This window comes from Mastacembelus armatus, chromosome 7 (assembly GCF_900324485.2).
Source record: "Mastacembelus armatus chromosome 7, fMasArm1.2, whole genome shotgun sequence".
NCBI classification, from domain to species: domain Eukaryota; kingdom Metazoa; phylum Chordata; class Actinopteri; order Synbranchiformes; family Mastacembelidae; genus Mastacembelus; species Mastacembelus armatus.
Window position 1 is genome coordinate 26,683,119 of NC_046639.1, and position 21,485 is coordinate 26,704,603.

The 21,485-nt window shown below is 39.2% G+C and overlaps 2 protein-coding genes across 2 annotated transcripts in view; both read left to right on the forward strand.

Moving 5' to 3' along the window:
• cntn3a.2 (contactin 3a, tandem duplicate 2) overlaps positions 1 to 10,165 on the forward strand; it is a 34,874-nt gene extending 24,709 nt beyond the window's left edge. The window contains exons 15-23 of the mRNA XM_026332706.2: positions 410 to 568; positions 1,150 to 1,299; positions 1,682 to 1,752; positions 2,397 to 2,631; positions 3,121 to 3,230; positions 4,732 to 4,918; positions 5,180 to 5,292; positions 5,458 to 5,626; positions 6,435 to 10,165. Coding sequence (XP_026188491.1) covers positions 410 to 568; positions 1,150 to 1,299; positions 1,682 to 1,752; positions 2,397 to 2,631; positions 3,121 to 3,230; positions 4,732 to 4,918; positions 5,180 to 5,292; positions 5,458 to 5,626; positions 6,435 to 6,532 — 1,292 coding nt within the window. The 3' untranslated portion in view covers positions 6,533 to 10,165. The remainder of the gene's footprint in view (positions 1 to 409; positions 569 to 1,149; positions 1,300 to 1,681; positions 1,753 to 2,396; positions 2,632 to 3,120; positions 3,231 to 4,731; positions 4,919 to 5,179; positions 5,293 to 5,457; positions 5,627 to 6,434) is intronic.
• Positions 10,166 to 11,845: 1,680 nt separating this feature from the next.
• Positions 11,846 to 20,622, forward strand: exosc10 (exosome component 10). Its single transcript, XM_026333657.1, has 25 exons — positions 11,846 to 12,018; positions 12,456 to 12,592; positions 13,043 to 13,166; positions 13,252 to 13,356; positions 13,549 to 13,708; positions 13,838 to 13,946; positions 14,029 to 14,104; positions 14,184 to 14,294; positions 14,489 to 14,632; positions 15,379 to 15,569; positions 15,756 to 15,912; positions 16,095 to 16,243; positions 16,422 to 16,472; positions 16,604 to 16,715; positions 16,851 to 16,898; positions 16,987 to 17,062; positions 17,143 to 17,249; positions 17,334 to 17,426; positions 17,510 to 17,578; positions 17,680 to 17,773; positions 17,871 to 17,947; positions 19,762 to 19,939; positions 20,039 to 20,103; positions 20,179 to 20,255; positions 20,348 to 20,622. The coding sequence occupies exons 1-25, from the start codon at positions 11,896 to 11,898 to the stop codon at positions 20,376 to 20,378; spliced, it is 2,664 nt and encodes an 887-aa protein (XP_026189442.1). The 5' UTR covers positions 11,846 to 11,895; the 3' UTR covers positions 20,379 to 20,622.
• Positions 20,623 to 21,485: the final 863 nt, after the last annotated feature.

Consider the following 21,485-nt stretch of genomic DNA (forward strand, 5'->3'; position numbering starts at 1 on the left):
CAGCTCTCTGGTGGTCTATTATTTCTGATGAGCCGACACATTTATTAGAACAGGAAACAGTAGATGAGGCTAAAGTAAAACATTAGATTGCATAGTCAGTGGAATATTAATATAATTTAAAAACATGATAAAATGCTGGTTGTTCTAGGCTTTGAGGCCGTTTTTCATGTTTTAAATTTTAATTTGATTTCCCTTTTTCCACTCTATGTCAACTGTTTCATTGATCAGTTATCAGGAGAAGAACGGAGTACAAATTGTTTTGCTAATGTTAATGGATTTCAACTAAGTAGATGTTTGATGTAGATGTTTTTTAAGACAGATATAGGTGCCATCCATGTTTTTTTTCCAGTATGTGCATACACTTACATCTGCACTTTGTAACCTATGTGTGTTCCTATGACTGAATCAGGCTCCCCCAGCCCACCAGACTCCGTGACAGTGGAGGAGGTGACGGACAGTACAGCCCAGCTGGCCTGGAGCCCCGGCAGAGGTAACGGCAGCCCCATCACCAATTACCTGATCCAGACCAGAACTCCCTTTACTGTAGGGTGGCAGAGGGTCAACACAGGTAAGTAGTGCTTGAAAATGAAATTTTATCTTATAGCACATGTGATGTTATTCATATAATTCATGGATACCCATTGTGAGATTCTCTGATTTCTCTTTCCACTTCAGCAAGGAGGTCAGTGTAGGGTCAGCTACAGAATGAAGGCTCTGGAGATGGGAGGGACACAGAGTCTTACTCAGGAGAACTAGAGGTCATTGATGCTGCTTTTCCATGGTCCCATTTAAACCACTTTAGTGATCTCTACATGCCATTCGGTCAAAACCAAAAGTTGTTTCAGCTGCTTCAGTCAAGTCTGTTTTTTTAGGAAGGCTTATAATGCACAAATTTTAGATTAATTTGATCTCTTGATAAAATGGTAAGACACACAAAATGCATACTGCAGTACTTATCTTTAAAGTAAATAATGCCTTAAACAATATAACGTATTTAACCACAATCCATATGGAACAAAAACAAGTAAAAAGTAAAATCAAAGCTGATGTATTTATATTAATAAATGTGCAAAAGAATAGTGGTTACTTCAACCTAAAGCTAATTATCACCAACTCTGTTTATTTATATACCGTTTTGTTTTTTTCTAGTTCCTGAAATAATTGATGGGAACACACTGACAGCCACAGTGGTGGATCTTAATGCCTGGGTAGAGTATGAGTTTCGTGTTTTGGCCAAAAACAGTGTTGGTGTTGGAGAACCCAGCCCTGTGTCCGTTAAGACCAGAACAGAGGACGCAGGTACGGAAAATGACACTCACTTTTTCTACTAAATCATTTAACCTGATCATATAGAGCAGGGGTCACCAATCCTGGTCCTCGAGGCCAGCTGTCCTACTTGTTTTCCAGATATCCCTGCCCTACATGCTGCTGATCACCTGAATCAGGTGTGTTCAGCCAATCAGAAACTGGAAGAGCAGGTAGTTGGAAAACCAGCAGGACAGTGGGCCTTGAGGACCAAGATTGGTGACCCCTGATATAGAGAATATATATCAAAAATTCGAACTATGATCATGCAAAAAGACAGAAGGGTTATGACTATACTACTGTTTCTTTGTGTACAATTTCATAAAGCCTGGGGTGTTCTTTATATGGAGGTGTGAACAAAGTCTTTGTTGTGTAGTTCCTGATGCAGCACCAGGTGATGTGGGTGGAGGAGGTGGAAGCAGATCTGAACTGGTCATCACATGGGAGGTAAGTCGTCAGTCTTATGTTCCCCTGCTATTCAAAGTCACTGTAATTAGTCTTTATTTATTCCTGAACGAGCTGCTTAATACTTCTGGCTAAAGCAAAGCTCTTGTTCTGTTTGGCTTGTGGGTGTCATAAATTTTGGGTCAATTGAAATCTGGTGCTTTAGTTGGTGTGATTTGAGTCTGTATAGCTGCAGCAATGTTTACACAAGCATAACACTGAATCTGACTGTTAATGTCATTTATGAGGCTTGGATCTGTTGTGAATTACTGTTGTTTGGACATATCTGCAATTCTTAGATCTAGCAGTCCAGCCTGTTGGGTAGCTGAAAAATGATGCAGATATTGAAGAGGTCATTAGGTGGCCAAAGCACTCTCATTATTTGAGTTTTCTCATTTCATTAAATACAGAAATAACTTTTCATTTTAGAAACTTCATGGATGTTCTGTAATGAGCTTAGATTTTTTTTAAATGACATTTTACTGCTCATTTCATTTCGTCAGGTGGGTCACAAAAGCAATTTGTGGGTCATGAACTTCTTTTGGCTCCACAAGAGTGGGCAGTGATTGTGTCAGCCCAGCAGCGGGGTGAACGTGAGTGGTTTGTATATGTTTTAATATCACTATAGTTTTGTGTTTCACTCTCAGCCTGTACCTGAAGAACTGCAGAATGGCGAAAGCTTTGGTTACATCATTGCTTTCCGTGCCTTTGGAGAAGTTAGCTGGACTCATGTGGCCACCTCTGCCCCCGGTGCGTCGCGTTATGTGTACCGCAACGACAGCATTGCACCCTTCTCTCCATTTCATGTCAAGGTTGGCACTTACAACAGCAAAGGACAGGGTCCCTTCAGCCCTGTGGTAACCATCTACTCCGCAGAGATAGGTAAGGAAATGAATCAGTGGGATTTTTGCAAAGCTACAAAGCTTTTTCTGTTTTGTAAAAGGACAAAGATCATGAAAGTGGTTTTACTGCATCTACTGGGCTGAAAGCACTCAATAAATAAAGATACATCCAGGAAAATACATCTGGAGAAATGATTTTACAGGTAAATATAAGAAAAAAGGAAACACATTTATGTAAGAATAGACAGATTACCTCTAAATATCACCACTCTTTTCATTGGCTATGCCAAAGTGAAAACTGGTTGGCATTTAGATCTGTGCTACCTCTCAGCATGCTGAGAGGGGGTCATTCTGTAGTGCAGTGTTGGTCTATTTACCAGCAGCACCCATGTGTGATGATTCATCCAAGTAGAGATCAACAAGAATCCTGCACAGTTATAAATGAAAAAATTCGAAGAGATTTGTTGTGCTTGTCTCTGTGCTGTTGGAAGAAGGCAGCAGTGCTCAGTCTCCTGTTGTCTGTTTTCAGAGCCAAGTGGGATGCCAGCGGGAGTTTGGGCCAGAAGTGTCTCAGCCTCTGAGATTGAGGTGAATTGGCAGGCTCTCTCCTTCACCCCTGAAAGGGTTCTGGGCTATGAGGTACATTTTACTCTTTTAAATGGAAATAGAAATCACACACACAACACAATTCAAATGCTTGTCATCACCCCTGTTGTACCTCAAAACCATCACTTCCAAAGTCCGCGTCACCATGGAAATAGCTGTCAGCTGGGAGGTTGTAATAGCCAAAATTATACTGTTTTTTGCACCAATGCTACAGAAAGCGTGTCAGAGAGTTTTCAAGAGAACAAAAGAAAATTGCTTGTCCACATGCCTTTTCATGGTACGGAGCTTCAATCTAGTGCTATACAAGACATGTCAGAGTAGCAAGAAGTGCCATTATACTACACCAAACACTGTGATAATACTAAAAACTGTTTGCCATTAACACAGCAGTAACATCGATCCTTTAGTCTCCTTGTTGCTCTCTAAATAAAATAAAATACTAAACTCTTACATTTTAAACCATTTAAAGCATTTTAAATGGTTGATTGCATTGTCTGTCACGTTCTAAAACTGGGACACACTGATTGCCTCATCTGGCTGAATAATCAGAGTGATCAAAGGGTTTTAATGTAAGACGCTATAACTCTTGCTCTGAAAATTGAAATGTGTCTCAATATTTTCATCTGGAAAGAAAGGTTTTGTGGCATTTCATATCTGAGCTGTCTCCTTCATGGCAGTATCCTCAAACACTGAATAATGATGACAGAAAGGGGCTCTTATTTTGGGATAATTTATTGTAATCATCATTTGTAATGATAACAGAATAGGGAACTTCAGTTGGATTTAATAACATTACTATTTAAATGCAGAGTTTAATTAGTCAGATTTTTATTAGAAGAAAAATAAATATTTCATGGTGTGTCATGCAACATTGATTGATGTGTTTGCAGTGCTGAACTATTTTACCATAGATCCTTTAGTCAAGAGATAAAAAAATCTTAATTGTTAAATTTTGACAATTGACAAATTGTTACAATATCAAACAAAACTCCAAAACTGTTCCCAGCTCCTCACATGTGAACCTTTGCTGTTGCATGTTACTCTAACATAAATACCCCCAGGTTTGGTTGAACAATTTGAAAGACATTACCTGTGACTATGGAAAATTATGATGGACATTATTGTCTTTTGGTCATCCAATTGATAATTGAATGATTATGAATAAATAACTAGATTGATCAAGAGGCAAAACTATTCTTATTTTCCACCATATTTCTTCCTAGTCTGCAAGTGGTAGGTGAAAAATAGTGAAAAATTTGTAAGAGCTGAAAGGTAAATCGACAAAGTCAGATTCAGATCAGTAACGTCAGATCAAATATCCTACTGGGGAGTTAAAACAAAAGTGTGATCTGTCCTCAGAGGATACACCTAGAGGCAAACATTTAGCAACACTACATTTCAAGACATAAAAAAAAAAAACATACCAATACTGTGTTGTGCTACGTATGATGCTTGCAACCAGTGTACACATTTTGCTCCAATCCAAAGCAGTCTATTACTGTTAAATCCCAGATGGCATGCTCTCTGTCTCAAGGTGGTTTACTGGGAAGATGACACTAAACCAGAGACCATGGGAAAGGTTAGGGTGCCTTGGAATCAAACTTCGGTCACAGTGAGTGGCTTGGCAGGAAATACACAATATTTCCTAACAGTCAGCGCCTTCAACACAGCAGGCACTGGCCCCTTCCTCCCCGCAATCAATGTCACCACAAAAAAACCACGTAAGTTGCAGAATTAAGACACTATGCTGCTAAGAGTTTTAATATTTATCTCCACACTGATGGTAATTCAGTGGTGGAAACTAACTGCTGCAACTAAGAGAAAGTAATGTGTTAAAAAATGTTTGCATCCTCATAAGTCAGATAGTAAAAACAATATCTACTTATAATCTCTCTTGGAAGTTGTGTTCTGTATCAGAAATATGGGAATTCTGGTATAATGATAGTGACAGTAATAGAAATTAATTATTTTTTATTACGCAGCACCAGCCCAACCTCCACTGAATGTTGAATGGACCCTAATTGGCTTTCAGCTGTCTCTTTACTGGGAACCTGTGTTGGCAATGGAATCAGAGTCCGAAGTTACAGGCTACCAAGTGAGTTTTACTTTCTCGAAGTGCTTCCTAGCAGCATGTTTATTCCAATTATGCATCAGACAGAGTGAAATGATTGGGAAGGGAACCTGTGGCTGTACACTGTCAGGCTGTAAGAGTATGTGTTTACTGTGCATCGCACACCTTGTTTCCCTCTCCCCTTTCCAGCTGTCATACAGGAGACTGAGACAGAAAGAAGTAAACACGCTCACAACCACCAATTCAACAGCAGAGCTGACCCTCCCCGGAGACGACGATGACTACATCATTCACATTCAGACACTTAGTGAAGGAGGGCTGGGCCCAGCCTCAGATCCCATACAAATCCACCAGCTAAGTAAGCTTGTTGTTCACTGGGTTGTAGTGATTGTATGGTTAAACAAAAAAAGTGTTCAACTATCTCTGTGAGACAAATTTTAACATACAGACTCAGCAGGACTTTGATCTCCCAGTTTTTTTTGGTTTTGTTTTTTTAAAAAAATATTTACCCACTCTTGTGTCACTTAACACATTTCAAGCCTGAAACGGAGAATTTGTCCTTTGTTGGCTTACCATGTCTCCCTCATGTCCCTTGCTCTTACAGACTTATATTTTGCTGCATATATATAGATATACATGCAATATATATGCAATCCATCTCTGTCGCAGCGGTTGACTTCCTCTTTACTAGATGCTGTCACTCTCCTGTGGGATCTTCTTCTGCTCTAAACTAATTTGCATCGTTGATATTTTGTGTTAAATCCCGGAAACAGCAGTTGAGAGAGATAAAATTCCATGCAGGCTTTTATGTTAAATTTCACTTAATGAATTGGCTATTTTTTATCCACAGATTCTTTCCAAAAGAAAATTGATGTGGGCAAAATACATTAGCAGGCAAAAGAAAGTGCTGTGTTAGTAATTAAACATCATCCATGTTTTTTGAGGTTTCTTTTGTGTCGGCAATATTATTTCCAGGAATAGTTTTTTATATGGATGTCATTATCAGGAGACTGTAATCTCTAAAGAGCCAATTGACTCACTTTAATCATAGATGATACACAGTGAACAAACTACTTCAGGTTTCTTTTACCTTCACACCCAGGCCCTCTGTTTTTACCACATATATTGTGTCCAGAAGGTTAATCATGTTTGTTTGTGTGTTCCAGGTATGAGTGCCCATGGCTCAAAAGCCTGGAGCATGGACATCTCCCCCCTCTCCTTGCTTCTCTCCATTGCATTATCAACATTCAGGTTGACATCGTGACACAATGACAGACTTTGCTCTGTTTTTCAACATTCAGTATTTTTTCTCTTTAATTTCCAAAAATTGCCAAGTTTCTATCTCTCTTTTTTGGAGGTGAGCCCAGACTATTTTGCAGTTTTAGTTTGCGGGTATGAGGCAGCACAAGAATTGAGTGCGCTGTCAGACACTTGATAAAACATAGATGCTAGAGCTTTTCTTTATATAGGTCTGTTTTGAAACTTTCACAGATTGAGAACAATGCTCCATTTCAACTCTTTTTTCAACTCTAGAATGATACAGATGCCTTACTTCCATTCATGTGCCAAAGTAGTTTAAGCATTTTTGTTGTTGCAAAGATAGCTACGTGCTTTCCTCAACATCTCATTCATCACAGTTTCTTAGGATTGAAAGTCTCAGTGTACCTTGCAAAAGGCCATGATGAGAATTTGTATTTTGTATCTTTGAATAGTTTCAGTTTTCCTCTCTACATCTAAATTGACAAGTGGAAACACCCGTTCATCCGTGCACGTGCCTTTGGATATACGGCATCACTTACGGACACTGTTCAGTGTCACCTAGTGTTTCAGAACATACTGCAGCCAATTTCATGTTTATGTGCTCTGTTAAAAGTTGGTTGTGTCCCAGGAGAAAATCACAAAACATCCCGTAGTGCCAATGTTAGCCATTTACCTTTTATCATTTGATTTTGGAGCGCTAAATGTACCATGAGCGTTCCTGAAGGTTTTAAAGCCTCAGGCCCCAGTTATTGTGATTGCTCACTGATTGATCGATCAGGCTGTACACTGCATTTAAAAAGATTACATTTTCCTGTATACAGCTGTAGTGGGAGAATTATGTATACAGTCAGTGCATTTCAAGACTAATGCTGAAACAATCAGTCAATCGACAAATAATCAAAAACATTCAAGTAATTTATCAAGAATAAAACTTGATAAATTACATTTACTGGTTCCAGCTTCTCAAAAACAAGCATTTACTGCATTTCTTTGTTTTAAGTGTAAGGTAAAGTACCCAACAAGATGAGTGCTCCATTACAATCCATTTTTCCTCTACAAAATCCAACTTGAAAGGACATCTCGCTCTATACCATGGCCACTTGCCAACAAACTACTATATGTCATCAAAATAGAAATACCAGTAACTTAACAACTGTAAAAGCTGAAATTTTTCCAAAGCTGAGCTAGTTACCATGAAAGTGATTAAGCATTTTTCCCAACATGAACTGTTCCTTTCTTTGCGGACTGAGATATGGTGGAAGGTTCAACTGAAGGCTGTGGCCTTTGAATTAAATTTTTTTCATTAAACCAGATACACTTAATTTATTGTAGTAAAGAATTACCTTTGTTAGAAATGTCTGGTTGTACTGTGTGTCTGTCCTACCAGATGTAAAAGATCACCTGTCAGCCAATCAGAATCCCGAATGTACAGCGGCCATGGTATTGAGCATTACAGCAAATTCTGTCTTTAGGTTTAGGACTGTGTTACTCACAACAAGCAAACTGAAAACATCACCTCGGGCTCGGGGAAATAGGGATCCACATTTTTTTCTAATTTTTAAATACTGAACAATTTAGGAAAATTCAACTGAGTGATTCATTAATAATGAAAATAATCATTTGTTGCAGCCATAGTCTGCATCCATGCGGTGAGTTCACAGCTATTGCCAGTCAGTGTGCATCATCAGCCATTGCAGTTTAGACAAGAGGTTTAAAGTGCTGCCAATTGTGCCAGTCTCATCATTGAAATCTAGCCACCAGCTTAGACATTTTTTGGAAAAATGTATGATCAGCTGTGTTTAATACTTTGTGATTCTGTTCTTTGTTGTCAGTTGTATTGGCTTTTTTATGTGGTATGTGTTGTCACTGTTTATTTAGGTATTTCTGCATAACCTCACCTCAGGTATTCAGACCTGCATCACCCTGTCTTTCAATCGCTCTAAACTGGCAGGAGCAAATAGATCAGAAATCTGTCAGCACACGACAAAAAGGTCTATTTAACAGTGTGACTTGACGAATGAAAAGCCGGATGTGTGCCATGATTTAGAAGATCTTGATAAATTAGAGCAGGCCTGAGGGGCTTCTATGGGAAAGGGCATGGTAGTAATGGTACTAATGACACTCACACAAGACTAATATATCAGGATTTAGAGGGAGCTAAATCAGGACAACCGCATCAAGATGACACCAGGAAGAAGTGTGTGTGTGTGTGTGTGTGTGTGTGTGTGTGCGTGTGTGCGTGTGTGAGGGTGTGTGTGTGTGTTACCTTACCCTGTGGTGTCACAGACAAATGTTTCCAAGTAGACCATTCTGCTACTTAAATAGTTAAAACTCATTTTTTGCCCTTAACTATGGTTTAGGGATTTTAGCAACTGAAGCTTTGGGGACATTCAGTATTCAATTTGGACAATAACAAGGTCAATATGGGATCTAGAAAAAATATATTTAACTCAGGAAGTAGCTGATATGTCTATTTTGCTATTCAATTACCATGGATTGCAGGTGCAAAGGAACGCATGAAATAAAGCTCGAGAAGCCAAGGCTGGATCAGGTGCACCTTGCAGGATAAAGTTTGTATCGAATATGACAACAAAAGCTTTCTTCCCTGAGTGTTAATAACTTGCTGAAAGCGGTCTTTCAATCCTGTTATGTTGTTTTTGTGGCTTTATGTGTAGTCGAACTGTAAACATTCTTTTGTCACAGAATGTCATTGTTAAGCTAAGAGATGTTTACACTGGAAATGCATCGTTCTGGCTCATTTACTAATTATATGAACTTTAAAAAAAAAACTGCATTATACAGTTTATGAACTTGTGTCTTGGGTACATAGAAGCATTGCCAAACTCTTTGTTTTGTAATGTATCAGTAATGTGAAGATCTTTTGATTTTGACTTTGATTTGCTCTGGTTCCTGATAATTTATATTGGTTAATTTTTCTTCCTAAATTTTGCATAAAGGTCAAGTGTTGCTTTAAATTAAGAAAATGTCTTGGCTAATTCAAAAGCCACTGTTATGAAATTTCGTCTTCATACGGTATACTGTACGTACTGTATGTGTTTTGTTGTGATTTGAAGCAACACCCCCCAACTGAGAAACCAAATTGTGCTATTCTACTTCCAATTGTAATTCTCAGTCAAACCCAGAATATGAAAAATACATGAGCTGAGTAACATTACCTAGCAGCTACTATCACCCAGCCTTTTGGTGCAGTGGCACAAACACTACCTGTTACAAGGTGCCAGTGGACAGTAGATAATACATGTAGTAACATCTACGAGTACTTTTTGTCTTTTTATATCAACGCAACTTTACAATTTTCTTGCTACTTTCAAGATCAGAAAAAACAGAATTGATCAGAAAATGAATAAAAATTAGTTACCCAAAGTTTGTAATTCCATGAAAATGGAAAAAAAGAAAAAAACAGAATTAGAGATTTGGGTGACAACGCTTGGCCTTTTTGCTGTGACTCCTCAGTATTTTGATGTCCAGTTGATCTCTGTGAGATCGTGTGGCAAAAAACATTTTCACATTGAAAAGTCATCAGCTGATCTTGATATGCTGAAGCGGTTGCATGTATGATATTGTTTGGTGCATTTGTGTTTTCTAAATGAGGGAGTTAATAAAACAATTCACTGAGTATTTTGGTTTGATATTTTTCTTTTTTAAAATTGTGTGTAGCGCGCTGTCATTTTCAGCATCAGCAGTTTTAGTGTCTTCTATTGCAGGAAGATATTTGAGTGGTGCCTTGAGGCACTATCAAAGCTATAAAATGCATAATATTATGAAAAAGCATGTAAATGAGAGTAAATGGCAGCAGAAATGTCATATTTAATAGATAAAGAACACATTCACAAAGGTTTTAGCTACATATACTAATTGTTTTATTATCCAATAAGAGTTATCACAGAGAAATTAATATTTTGAATAGTGATATCAAGTGCAGTAACTGAAATACATCATCTGAAACTAACATGTATCAAGTGGTTGGCTGTGTACTATAGTTTTTGCAAAGAACACAGGTTCATTAGAGCATGTATCTGTTGAACCTCAGACACTTTCCACTAAAACAATGGAATGACATGGAAAGCTGCTGTGAAATATTGATTGAGCCAGTGATGCAGAGATGCTTTTAAGATAATAGGAGAGAGAGAACCCTGTGAAAAGATCAATAGGAAGGGAAAGTGAAGAAAAGAGAGGTTTCTCCCTACACACCACAGATCATCCATAATGAGCTAGAGTGTCAATATTTTGGCTGTGGTTCTTCACACGCTATTGATCACTGAACCGCAACACTAGGCTCCTGTAACCACCAAAGGAAGGGCATTCATGTGTGCTTAATTTATGCACAGTATCACCTCTGCCACTGAAAATTGCAATGCTTTAGATTCAGGTAAGGTTTACATAGTTCTTGAGATATTGGTTAAGACAAAATTGGTGTACGTTATTTCTCCCCCTGGCCCCTCAACACAGTGCAGATGCTGTTGCTCTGTGGCTGCAAATTACAAATGTCAACACTGCCCCCACATGGCACCACTATCCTGGTGCAACACTTGTGGTTGGGTGGATGAGGCTATGTCTGCAGTGTCACTGCATTGCACGTGCACACCAGAGTCTTGTTGTGCCAGGAGTGAAAAAACAAGATTCTTGACCAATTTTAATTCAGATGTAAATATGGGTGGTAGTAATTAACACATCTGAACAACAAAACACAGTTTTAATAAATCATAACCCAAAACATTGAAGGTTTTCATAAAATAAAACTTACACATCCACCCATCCATTATCTCCATCCATCCATCATCTATACCCCCTTAGTCCTAACCAGGGTCCCAGGGATCAGCTGGAGCCTATCCCAGCTCTCTTTGGGTGAAAGGCAGGGGTCCACCCTGGACAGGTCACCAGTCCATCACAGGGCCACATAGAGACAAACAACCTCACACACTCACACTCACTCCTATGGGCAATTTAGAGTCACCAATCAACCTGACATACATGTTTTTGGACTGTGGGAGGAAACCAGAGTACCTGGAGAAAACCCACACAAGCACAGGGAGAACATGCAGACTCCACACAGAAAGGCCCCTGATGGGTTTCAAACCAGGAACCTTCCTGCTGTGAGGCAACAGTCCTAACCAGTCATCCACCGTGCTGAAAAGTTACACATTATAGGAACAAATTCAGATATAAACTTAAAACATTTTAAATATGGCCATGTTTTTTCAGTAGAAACAATAGCCCGTCCTCGTCCACTCCACGTCGTTAGGTGGCGCTGTGGCTCCGTCAGCGTCCGCTTCAACAGCTCAGAAGGAAACATCGGGGAAGCGGCTTCCTGTGGCTCACATGCACGCAGCACCACAGTAGTGCAAGATGGATTCTTCGAAAAGCAATGAATCCACAACAAGTGGCCTTCAGGACCGTAATTCGGCTGTGGACGACGAGGAACAACCCGAGCTGTGTCCCGGGTTTAAAGACGTGGACGTTTTCGTTAAAGTAAGAGAAGAAGCCGAGCAGTCTATGCTAGCAGCTCAGCAACGTGGATGAGCCTGTTGGCTACGACCTGTAGACACGTTATACTAAAGTTAGATGATGGTAGAAAACATGCATCTGATCTTGTGTTTATTCAAGTGAGTCGTAGAAGGTAAGGTAATGTTTTTTGGTATTATAGGGAATTAGCTGCGGGTCTCAAGGTAAATGTTTATCTCATGCAGCGCTGCGAATAAATCAGTATATTCAGGTAATCAATCGATTGTGTCCATCGAGAGAAGACAGCAGTTATTTGGTGTTTTTACATCATCAGTTACCTATGCAGGAATAACCGTGGTATTATGAAAACCCCAATTTGATGATGCTTTTTAGATCGTACTGCTTTTGATTATAACTGGAAACTATTTTCTGGAGTAACATCTCAGCCTGTGTGTCTTCTGTAGTATGGGCTGGGTGCTGTATTATCAGCTACCAAAGCATCTGCCGGATTGCCTCAAGCTGGAGATGAGTATGATTTCTATCGGAGCTTCCCGGGCTTCCAGGAGTTCTGTGAGAGTCAAGGAGATAAACTCCTGCACTGGTGAGTCTCAATCAGACTTCAGTCCGTCTGCAAACACTTGCTCCCCTCGGCAGTGATTCACCTGAAAGCTCATGTCAGAAGCTGTGCATCTTCTGTGTGTTTGCAGGTCAGGGTTCACCTTTACTGAAGTTAGACATCTGAATTTGCAGTTGTCAAGATGAACAGTGTTTTAATGTGTCACTGGGGAAAATCTTATTCTAGCAGTGTTGTATAACCCCGGTTTGTGCAGCACTACATGATCAGACCGCACACTCAGTCTATGATTGCTATGCTCGGTCTTTCCTGATTACACATAAACACATACTGTTTAGATGTGACGTGTGAGGCATTTTTGCTGCCTACAAAGCAATTCAGTCTGGCCCTTAGACATGCAAAAAAGACTATGTATGCTGAGCACCCTGTCATTTGCTGTTTCTAACTAAGAGAAATTCATTCTTTTCACTGTGTTAGCATGAGTCAGATAATGCAACACCATGGCTGCAGATCTCACATGAGAGACCGGAACAAGCTGACAGGGCTGGAGGAGCGTTTTGATTTGGTTGTTGACTCAAATGACGTCATCCTTGAAAGAGCGGTACGGTCTGTAAGGTTTGGTGTTTTACAAGTTCCTTTTTAGATAATCTTTGCAAACCAACCAAGCTCTTGTGTCTGATTTCTAGGGGATTCTTCTTGATGAAGCTGAGGGGGTGAACAGAAGCCAACAGCCTGTCATGCCTGCAGGGTTTCAACCTCCCAAGATTGTTGTTTCCAGCTGGAATCGCAAGGTTAGTTAATTAACCTCTCAGCTCTTACACTGCAGGTGCCATTCTCTGCCCTTGGACCACACTCATTATGTTCCAGACCTGGCACAGAAACTCTTAAAGCACTGCACGGTCTGTTTTTTGTTGTTTTTGGTATATGTAGTAATAGTCACAGTGGTGCTTCACACGTTTGTAAACAATGTTTATACTGATCAGGGTTCAGGGTCCGGGATTCGCTCTGAGATGTTCCGACTACTCCATGCCAAGAATGTTGCAAGGCCTCAGCTGAAATTCAAAGAAAAAGTTGACAATAGCAACACACCATTTGTTCCCAAGATCTTCATCAAGCCCAATGCAGTAAAGCCTCTCCCTACTTGTAAGTTGTAAGACAACCTCTCATGTTCTTCTCATGTGTAGTATAGCATTCATTTCATTTCTAAGCTTAAATATTATTTATATATATATAATTATTATTATTTATTTATTTATTTATTTTTTTGCGTAGATTTCACCAACAAAAAAATACGTAAAGAGAGACCTGAAGATCTCGATGTACCGGCTGCCCTGGCTGACTTCATTCACCAGCAGAGAACTCAGGAACATGTTGATGACATGTAAGCCGTAACTCTTATGTTAACATTTTGATTTTTATTATATCTTGTTGTCCATTTAAACTAAAGATTGTGATCCATCTAGGTTTGCACATCCATACCAATATGAACTGGATCATCTTACAATACCAGAAAGCCTCCTGTCTAAACCAGAGATACAGGCAAGCTGTAGCAATCTGATGCATGATCCTGTTGTTGGGTAGGCCTGTGTCCAATCTCTTGTCTCTGGGTTGTTTTTAGATGTACAAACCAATTGTTGAGATAAAGTGCTCCTTCGTTGATGCCCTTGAAGACCTGGTTGCTCTGAATGAGAAGCTGTGCAAATTGTCTGAATTTGCAGTGGACCTTGAGGTAGATTAATTAAATATATGATTACAGCTATGAAAACCAAACATCAGATAGCATCTTTTGTGAGGCTAAAATGTTGTCATTAATGTACTAAATCAGTACTTTGGTAACTTTGAGGATGTTGTTTTGGGCTGTTGTCAGCTTTTTCTGTATAAGCAGATGGAGAAGTTTCGCTAACATACTTTTCTCCCTTGCAGCACCATTCCTATAGGAGTTTCCTAGGTCTCACCTGTCTGATGCAGATCTCCACCAGAGAGGAGGACTTCATCGTCGACACCTTGGAGCTCCGCAATGAGATGTACATCCTGAATGAGGCGTTCACTGACCCAGCTATTGTCAAGGTATCGGGACCATTAGGCAGTTCATCTGTTCCTGTATTCTGCCTTCTGACATTCTAAAGGGAAGATGAGATTACATGGTTTATTAATTTTGTTTTCAAAATGGGCAACTGAATGGACTGTGTGGGTGTTTTTAATGGAAAGTTGCTTCTCTTTCACCATTGTTCAGCCCTGTTTAACAGTGATCATATTTTTTTTCAACAGAACAGTGTTCTCTTTTCTGTGTCTAGCTGTGTGATCATATCCCCTAAGTCTAACTATAAAAAGGCATTAAAATGCCATCAAGGGAATACATTTTTTTAAACATATGCAATTAAAGTTTGCTTAAACTACCCTGTGAAGTGGTTGCATTGGAACCATCCAATCATTTTCTTTTGAAATTAGGTAGTAACCTGCACAAAAAAAAATATCCACCAATGTTATAATGTTGAATTTATCAAGATTTCATTCTGAAACCTTTAAGACTGAATTTTTTTGAGGTGTTTCAGAACCTGATAGTTTTCAAACACGTTTAATAAAGTTGGTGGGTGTTCTGTGGTGTGCGTGGGAGCCACCATGATGCACTGTGGGGCACCTGTGAAAATGTACGGTGTGTAGGCTTGAGTTACAGAAAGCTCCTGTGAAAATAGTCCAAGTCAAAAAAATGTCACATGGTGTGTCCTCAGTTTTTTGGGTTCTCTGCTTTTTTTTAAATGAATCGGCGCATCATGAGAAAAGTTTCAACCGAATGTGCATTGTCTTTTGCTCAGGTATTTCATGGTTCTGACTCTGACATCGAGTGGCTTCAGAGGGACTTTGGCGTGTATGTCGTCAACCTTTTTGACACGCATCAGGCCAGCAGAGCTCTGAACCTGGCCAGACATTCTCTCGACCACCTGCTCAAACACTTCTGCAATGTGGACGCAGACAAACGCTACCAGCTGGCTGACTGGAGGATTCGGTAGGAAGTTCACTAAGGCATTTCATTCTTTATCCTGTTTGTTTAGGTTTAGTTTTGGCATAGAGTAAGTTTTCATAGGAAAATGCATCATGTGTTTAAGGATGTTTTGTACCAGTTGTCTTTAAAAACTTTATTATTGAGTTTGGGCAGATGAAGTGAAAACTGTTTCTTAACTCGGCCCTGTAGCCCCTTGCCAGATGAGATGGTGCAGTATGCCCAGACAGACACCCACTACCTACTGTACATCTACGACTGCATGAGGGCACAGCTCTTGGATTTTAACCACGGGCAGCCTGGCCTGCTGCAGAGTGTCTGGAACAAAAGCAAAGACATTTCCCTGAAGGTGTGCACCAAAACACACTTCACACACCATGATTAAATTGATAAATATACCTCTATACTCTTCTCTATCCAATTGTTGCATTATTTTCTTTATGGCAAGGAAATTTAAAAGTATGAATGCAACCGTCTCATATATTTTCTGACATTTGCCGTAATTCACCATGTAAACCCCCTTCTATACAGAAATATGTGAAGCCTATATACACAGAGGAGTCATACTTGGAGCTGCAGAGGAAGCAGAAAAAGTCTTTTAACACCCAGCAGCTCACTGCCTTCAGACTGCTGTTTGCCTGGAGGGACAAGCTTGCCAGGCAGGAAGATGAAAGCACTGGGTAGGCTGTTTGGAAATGGATGGTCTTGCTGTTCTGGAAATCTGCTAGAGCTGTTTCCTCATTTATAGTTGATGCCCAGCCAGGTTTTGCAACCCTCACAATTTTGTGTCAATGTCCCAGCTTTTCGCTCAGTTTTTATGTCTTCCTTAACATGTTTTAATGTGATTTGTGTGTTTAGATATGTCCTGCCCACTCATATGATGAGCAAGATATCTGAAGAGCTGCCAAAGTAAGTTGATTCGATTTCTCGCTTGAATTTTGATTTATGGTCAGTGTTTGTTCTTCTCTCTTCAGGGCAGGTAAATTTAGTTTTTTATTTATTCATAACCCCAGGCATGGTATTTTGTCTTATCTACTCAGAGAGCCTCAGGGCATCATTGCCTGCTGTAACCCTGTACCCCCGCTGGTGAGGCAGCAAGTCAATGAACTTCATCTGTTAGTGCAGCAAGCCAGAGAAATGCCTCTCCTTAAGGTGAGAAAAGATGGCTTTCAGCAGTGTTGATATAGTGGGGATTGTCACTGGTGTCATCATTTCAGTGATTGACTTGTTGAGTCACTTGTCAATAAAGGTATCTAAATCAGTCAAATGGTACAATGTTTCACACAGGCTGAGATTGCAGCTCAAAAAAAGAAGGGACTCACCCCTATAAAAAAGGTTAGTTTGAAAACTGAATTAAACCACATGGAACTGATAGTTTTGCACAGCTCGGGTTAAATAAATCTGATCTTGTTTCATTTTCTAGCAAGAGGTCATGTTGTTTGGTCCTCATGACACGTCCAGGGTTTCCGAAAGTGATCTGCACCGCTTTTCTCCTGGTGGTAAGCTTGATACCCAGCCATTATGCTGTTAATTTCATATTTTAGCCATTACGCCTTAAACAACATGTATTTCTTTTCAGAACTGCCTGTTAAACAAGGAATGCTCTTCTCAGATGAGCACAGAAGGGATGTTGACGTACAGACAACAAATGGTCTCATAGCACCAGCTAAAGTCACACTGTTTGAGGTGATTAGCTTTTAATTTACTTAATTCAGCCAGTTGTTGTATGTCAATGCAATAACTAATCTGTTCATCTTCTTCCTTTTGAAGGAAACAGAAACAAAGAATGACCAAAAGTCCCTCTCCGTTGCTCAGATGAAATCCATAGGCATAATTGAATCTTTTGAAAACCCTTTCAGAATGGTAAATGACAAGTGATTAATCTTTAGTGTTGCCTGTGTTTTAACTGGACACACAATATTCAGCTATCTTCTTTGGAATTTCAGTATTTACCTTCCAGTGATGTGCACATCAACAAGAATTCCAAGTTTGACCCATCTTCAAAAATATTTGAGGTAATCAAAAGGCTCCATATGTTTGTATCCATATCCAGCCTTATTTGTGTTGCCCAATTACATGCATGAGCATTATCGGTTGTACCACGTCAAATTTACAGATTAGTAAAAGATGGAAACTGCAGAGTATTGAACAGCAACAGAGGGAGCTAGAGGCCAATAGGAAAGCAAAGGAACAAGCTAAGAAAGTGGCAGGTAATGGGCTCCAACTTACTATCAGTTTGCAATCGACTGGTGATTTATTTTCAAGTTTTTTATTTTACTATTTTATTTTACATGTTGCTTTCCACAGAAGAAAGAAACAAGGATAAACAGGGCTACCAAGAGTCTCTCCAGAATGTTGCCACTGTTCGCCAGCAAGCTGCAGCAGTAAGTTGTCTCTTGTATTTTGTTTCCTCCGTTTCACTGCAGGTAGGCTTTGCAATCACCCAAAAGCCTGGCACAGAATATAAAATTTAGCAGCCTGTTTAGCCCTCTGCAATGGACCCCATTTTTGTAAGACATGGTTGGTATTTCAGCACATAAATATGGTGACTCACAATCAAGCGAACCACTGCTACCAGTCTGCAGCACAGACATAGTAGTGGTCTTTTAGTATTTATATCTGTCATTTGATGTCCCTAGGGAAGTAGAAAGCACAGCATTGGATATGAGCATTAGATACATGCCCTCCACTCATCAAACACTTTTTCCTCCTCGGAAACAACAATAGCTGCTTTCTGCCCAGAAGCCCACCGCCTTTTATCTCCATCTCTTTGGAGTATTGCTGGGCAACCACCCACTTGGATACTCATACACGCTGTTGCCACCAAATGATGTTCCCTCCTTGTTTTAAATGCTTGAGAGTAGCCAGAAATCTTGGCACTAGATCATTTTGTCCACGGTGCAGTACAATGGAAACAATGGTCCCTACTCTTTGATTCTTGGTTCCATCCTTGCTTGTGGCAACACTGCTTCTCAGCATCCTCAGCATGAGCCATGAGCCATCCATCGCTAGATCACACAGTAATCTATTGTGTGTTGATGGCTTAAGTGAGAAGTTGGTTTTACTGCACTCTCTGTTGAAACAGCGCCTTTCGATAAGCACATTGGCATGGATCTTAGAAGTATTGGCAGCAGCACTTGAAAGAAACCCTCATAAATCTGCCAACTTTTTGCCAAATATTGGCTGTGCCAGTTTCAGGCAATGAAGTTTTTTTTTGCCTAATTTATGTTTAAAATGAAAGCTTCTTTTGCACCGACTATAATTAATACAGGGTGTGCGCTGTAACTGGGCTCTAGCATTACTGATTTTGTCTGCTTTCTGTTTTTCAAAAAACCCATGTCAACTTGACACTTGACAAGTTAGATATATTGATAAGCATAAGAAAAACTGAGGACTCAAATCTGTACCTTAATAGTCATTGGTGAATTAAAAGTGATAATTGAAACAAGTGGTGTAAATAAAAATCACTGATGCTGTTTTATCAAACTCATAGATAAGGATGATCAGTGCTACTGGTTGAAGATAATGTATTTTGTCAGATTTGTAATCACAAAGCAACCACTAAAAATAAAAACAATAAATTAAAAAAATTGAAATGTGCAAAATGACATAAAAGCAAAACACTTTCATATACATAATGCTGTTTGCATATCTTCTACCTTGTGTGCAAGGCAGTCAACAGAAATTTAACAAATTGATGTTGCATATTGTGAAGCAAAGTGAAAAATTTAACCTGTAGATGCCAGCAAATGCTAGACTTTCAGCTTCAGACTGTTTAATCAATGAGTGAGTCAACATAATGTTGAGTAGGTCACTGCAGTACAGTTCTTTGAGTCACAGAGCCATATTATATAAAACTGTTGAGTGGGTTACTAATATGCCAAGCAAATATGCAGCACAATAAAAACAAACATTTTTTCAGTTACTGGAAATTGCTTTATAATTCTTTTTAATCCCTTGTTTTGATGTGTATTTCTTTGCACTTTAATGTTGCAGTATAAATGTTTAGTCTACTTGAATAATTTAAGCCTAAAATATTACAATATCAATTTATAGTCATAAAACGGCTATTTGATTGGTTGTATAATAAAACTGCACACACATCCCACTTGTCTCACTGGAAGAGTCATCCAACACTTCATTATTGTCATTATTTAAGTACTGAATAGAATATAATCTTGGTAACAAATTTTATTAGGAATCTGCGAAAGGTGGTGGGAAGAAAAGAGAGAGGGTGGCCAGTGAGGTTGGAGAGACGACTCCCAAATCGAGTATGAAGCTGATGAAATTGCCAGAGAAGCCCCAGACAGATCTACCACCACAAGACAGCTTCACTCCCTTTGACTACAGTCAGTCAGCCCTGAGAGTCTTTGCAGGTATGCATATGGGATTTTATTTATTTGTGAAATTAGTTTTAACTTTACATTCAGTGGCAGTACATGAATTAAGATCAGTACACCCCCTTTGTTTTACAGGTGCCAAATTAAAGGACAACGCACAGTTTGATCCAAACCGACAAACCCATGATTTTAAGAAAAAGGTATGTTTATTAATTCATTTGTTTATTGGAAATTATTTTTTATATCAGTTTGAGGTCATTTAGGTCTATCAACAGAAAATTTCCAAGGGGCAAAAATCCAATTTTGGAGCTGGAAACCGAAGTATGTCATACCTGGCGGGAAAATCTGACAGGTAAATAAATAAATATATATAAAAGATTTTTTGCTTTCTTCCTAAGTTTAAACATACCAGTAATTTAACAATTTTCTTTTTATTTTCTACAGAGGATTCCGACATAACTGGCCCAAAAGATAAACTGTGATGGTACTCTCTTATTTTTAAACTTTTTTTCCTTCTTGCAGAAATAATTATCCCATCTTTTCTTTTGTGCTTGTGAAATTCAGTATTTCACTATTTAATGAATTCCAAAGTGGGTTTTTTTTTGTCTTCAGAGCAGTTGGGACTGTAAATATGTGAGAATACAAATCTCTTTATTAAAGATGATTTTAGAGAAAAAGTTCTGGTTTACATGTTTTAATTAAACTTTTATTATGGTGGAACCCATGCTTCGTCACTTTCCTTCAGAACCATCAGCACTGATATTAAGAGATTACAGATGTGGACGTCAGCCGAGAAACCAAAACTTGGCATATTCAGACTCACAAGAGGGCAAAATGGTCCTAGGTGTGTGTGTGTTTGCTTTCAAAAACTTTTTTTCTCTTGATGTGTGAATTATGAAGTATATGTGTTGTACAGCCAAAGCGTCTTACTGTCAATTTGAAGAGCATGATAGTACATGTGCAGTTCATGACAGTTGTACCAATGTGTGAGTGCTGGGTTTACACTGCAGTAGGAGGAACAGCCTTCACTTAGCAGAGATTTATTACAAGGTTTTGCACACTGGCTCTTGATCATATTCAGTCAAAAGAGCTTTACAGGTTTAGCAATGAGGCCTGGTTTTTGGAGTGTGGAGTTCGTGCTCAGGTTCGTTTATAAAGGTTGAAAACCATTTCAAAGTGGACTTTTTTGTGCACAGGAGCAATCACCAAGGTTGAGACAAGGGTGATTTGCCTTGAACAGCCCCTTCCTTATAGTCTACATGTATAGAAGGTGAAAGTCCCGATGACTCGCATTAGAATGACTCTCATTTGCATACTGGCTGTGATTGGTCAGAAGGAAGTTTGAAAATCAGCAGACAGGGAGCTCAGAGGCCAGGCAGATGGAGTATATGAGATGAAGTGAATCTGATGAAAAAGAAGAGTTTAAAAAATGTGTAAACTTGTGGCATATAAAATCCATCTATTTCAGACCTGCATTTTGACTAGTATCTCACAAGAGTGAATCTGTCTTCTTTTGAAATGAAAATAGTGGCTGTGTGTGTGTGTGTGTGTATGTGTCATAAAGAAGCCAAATATGGATGGA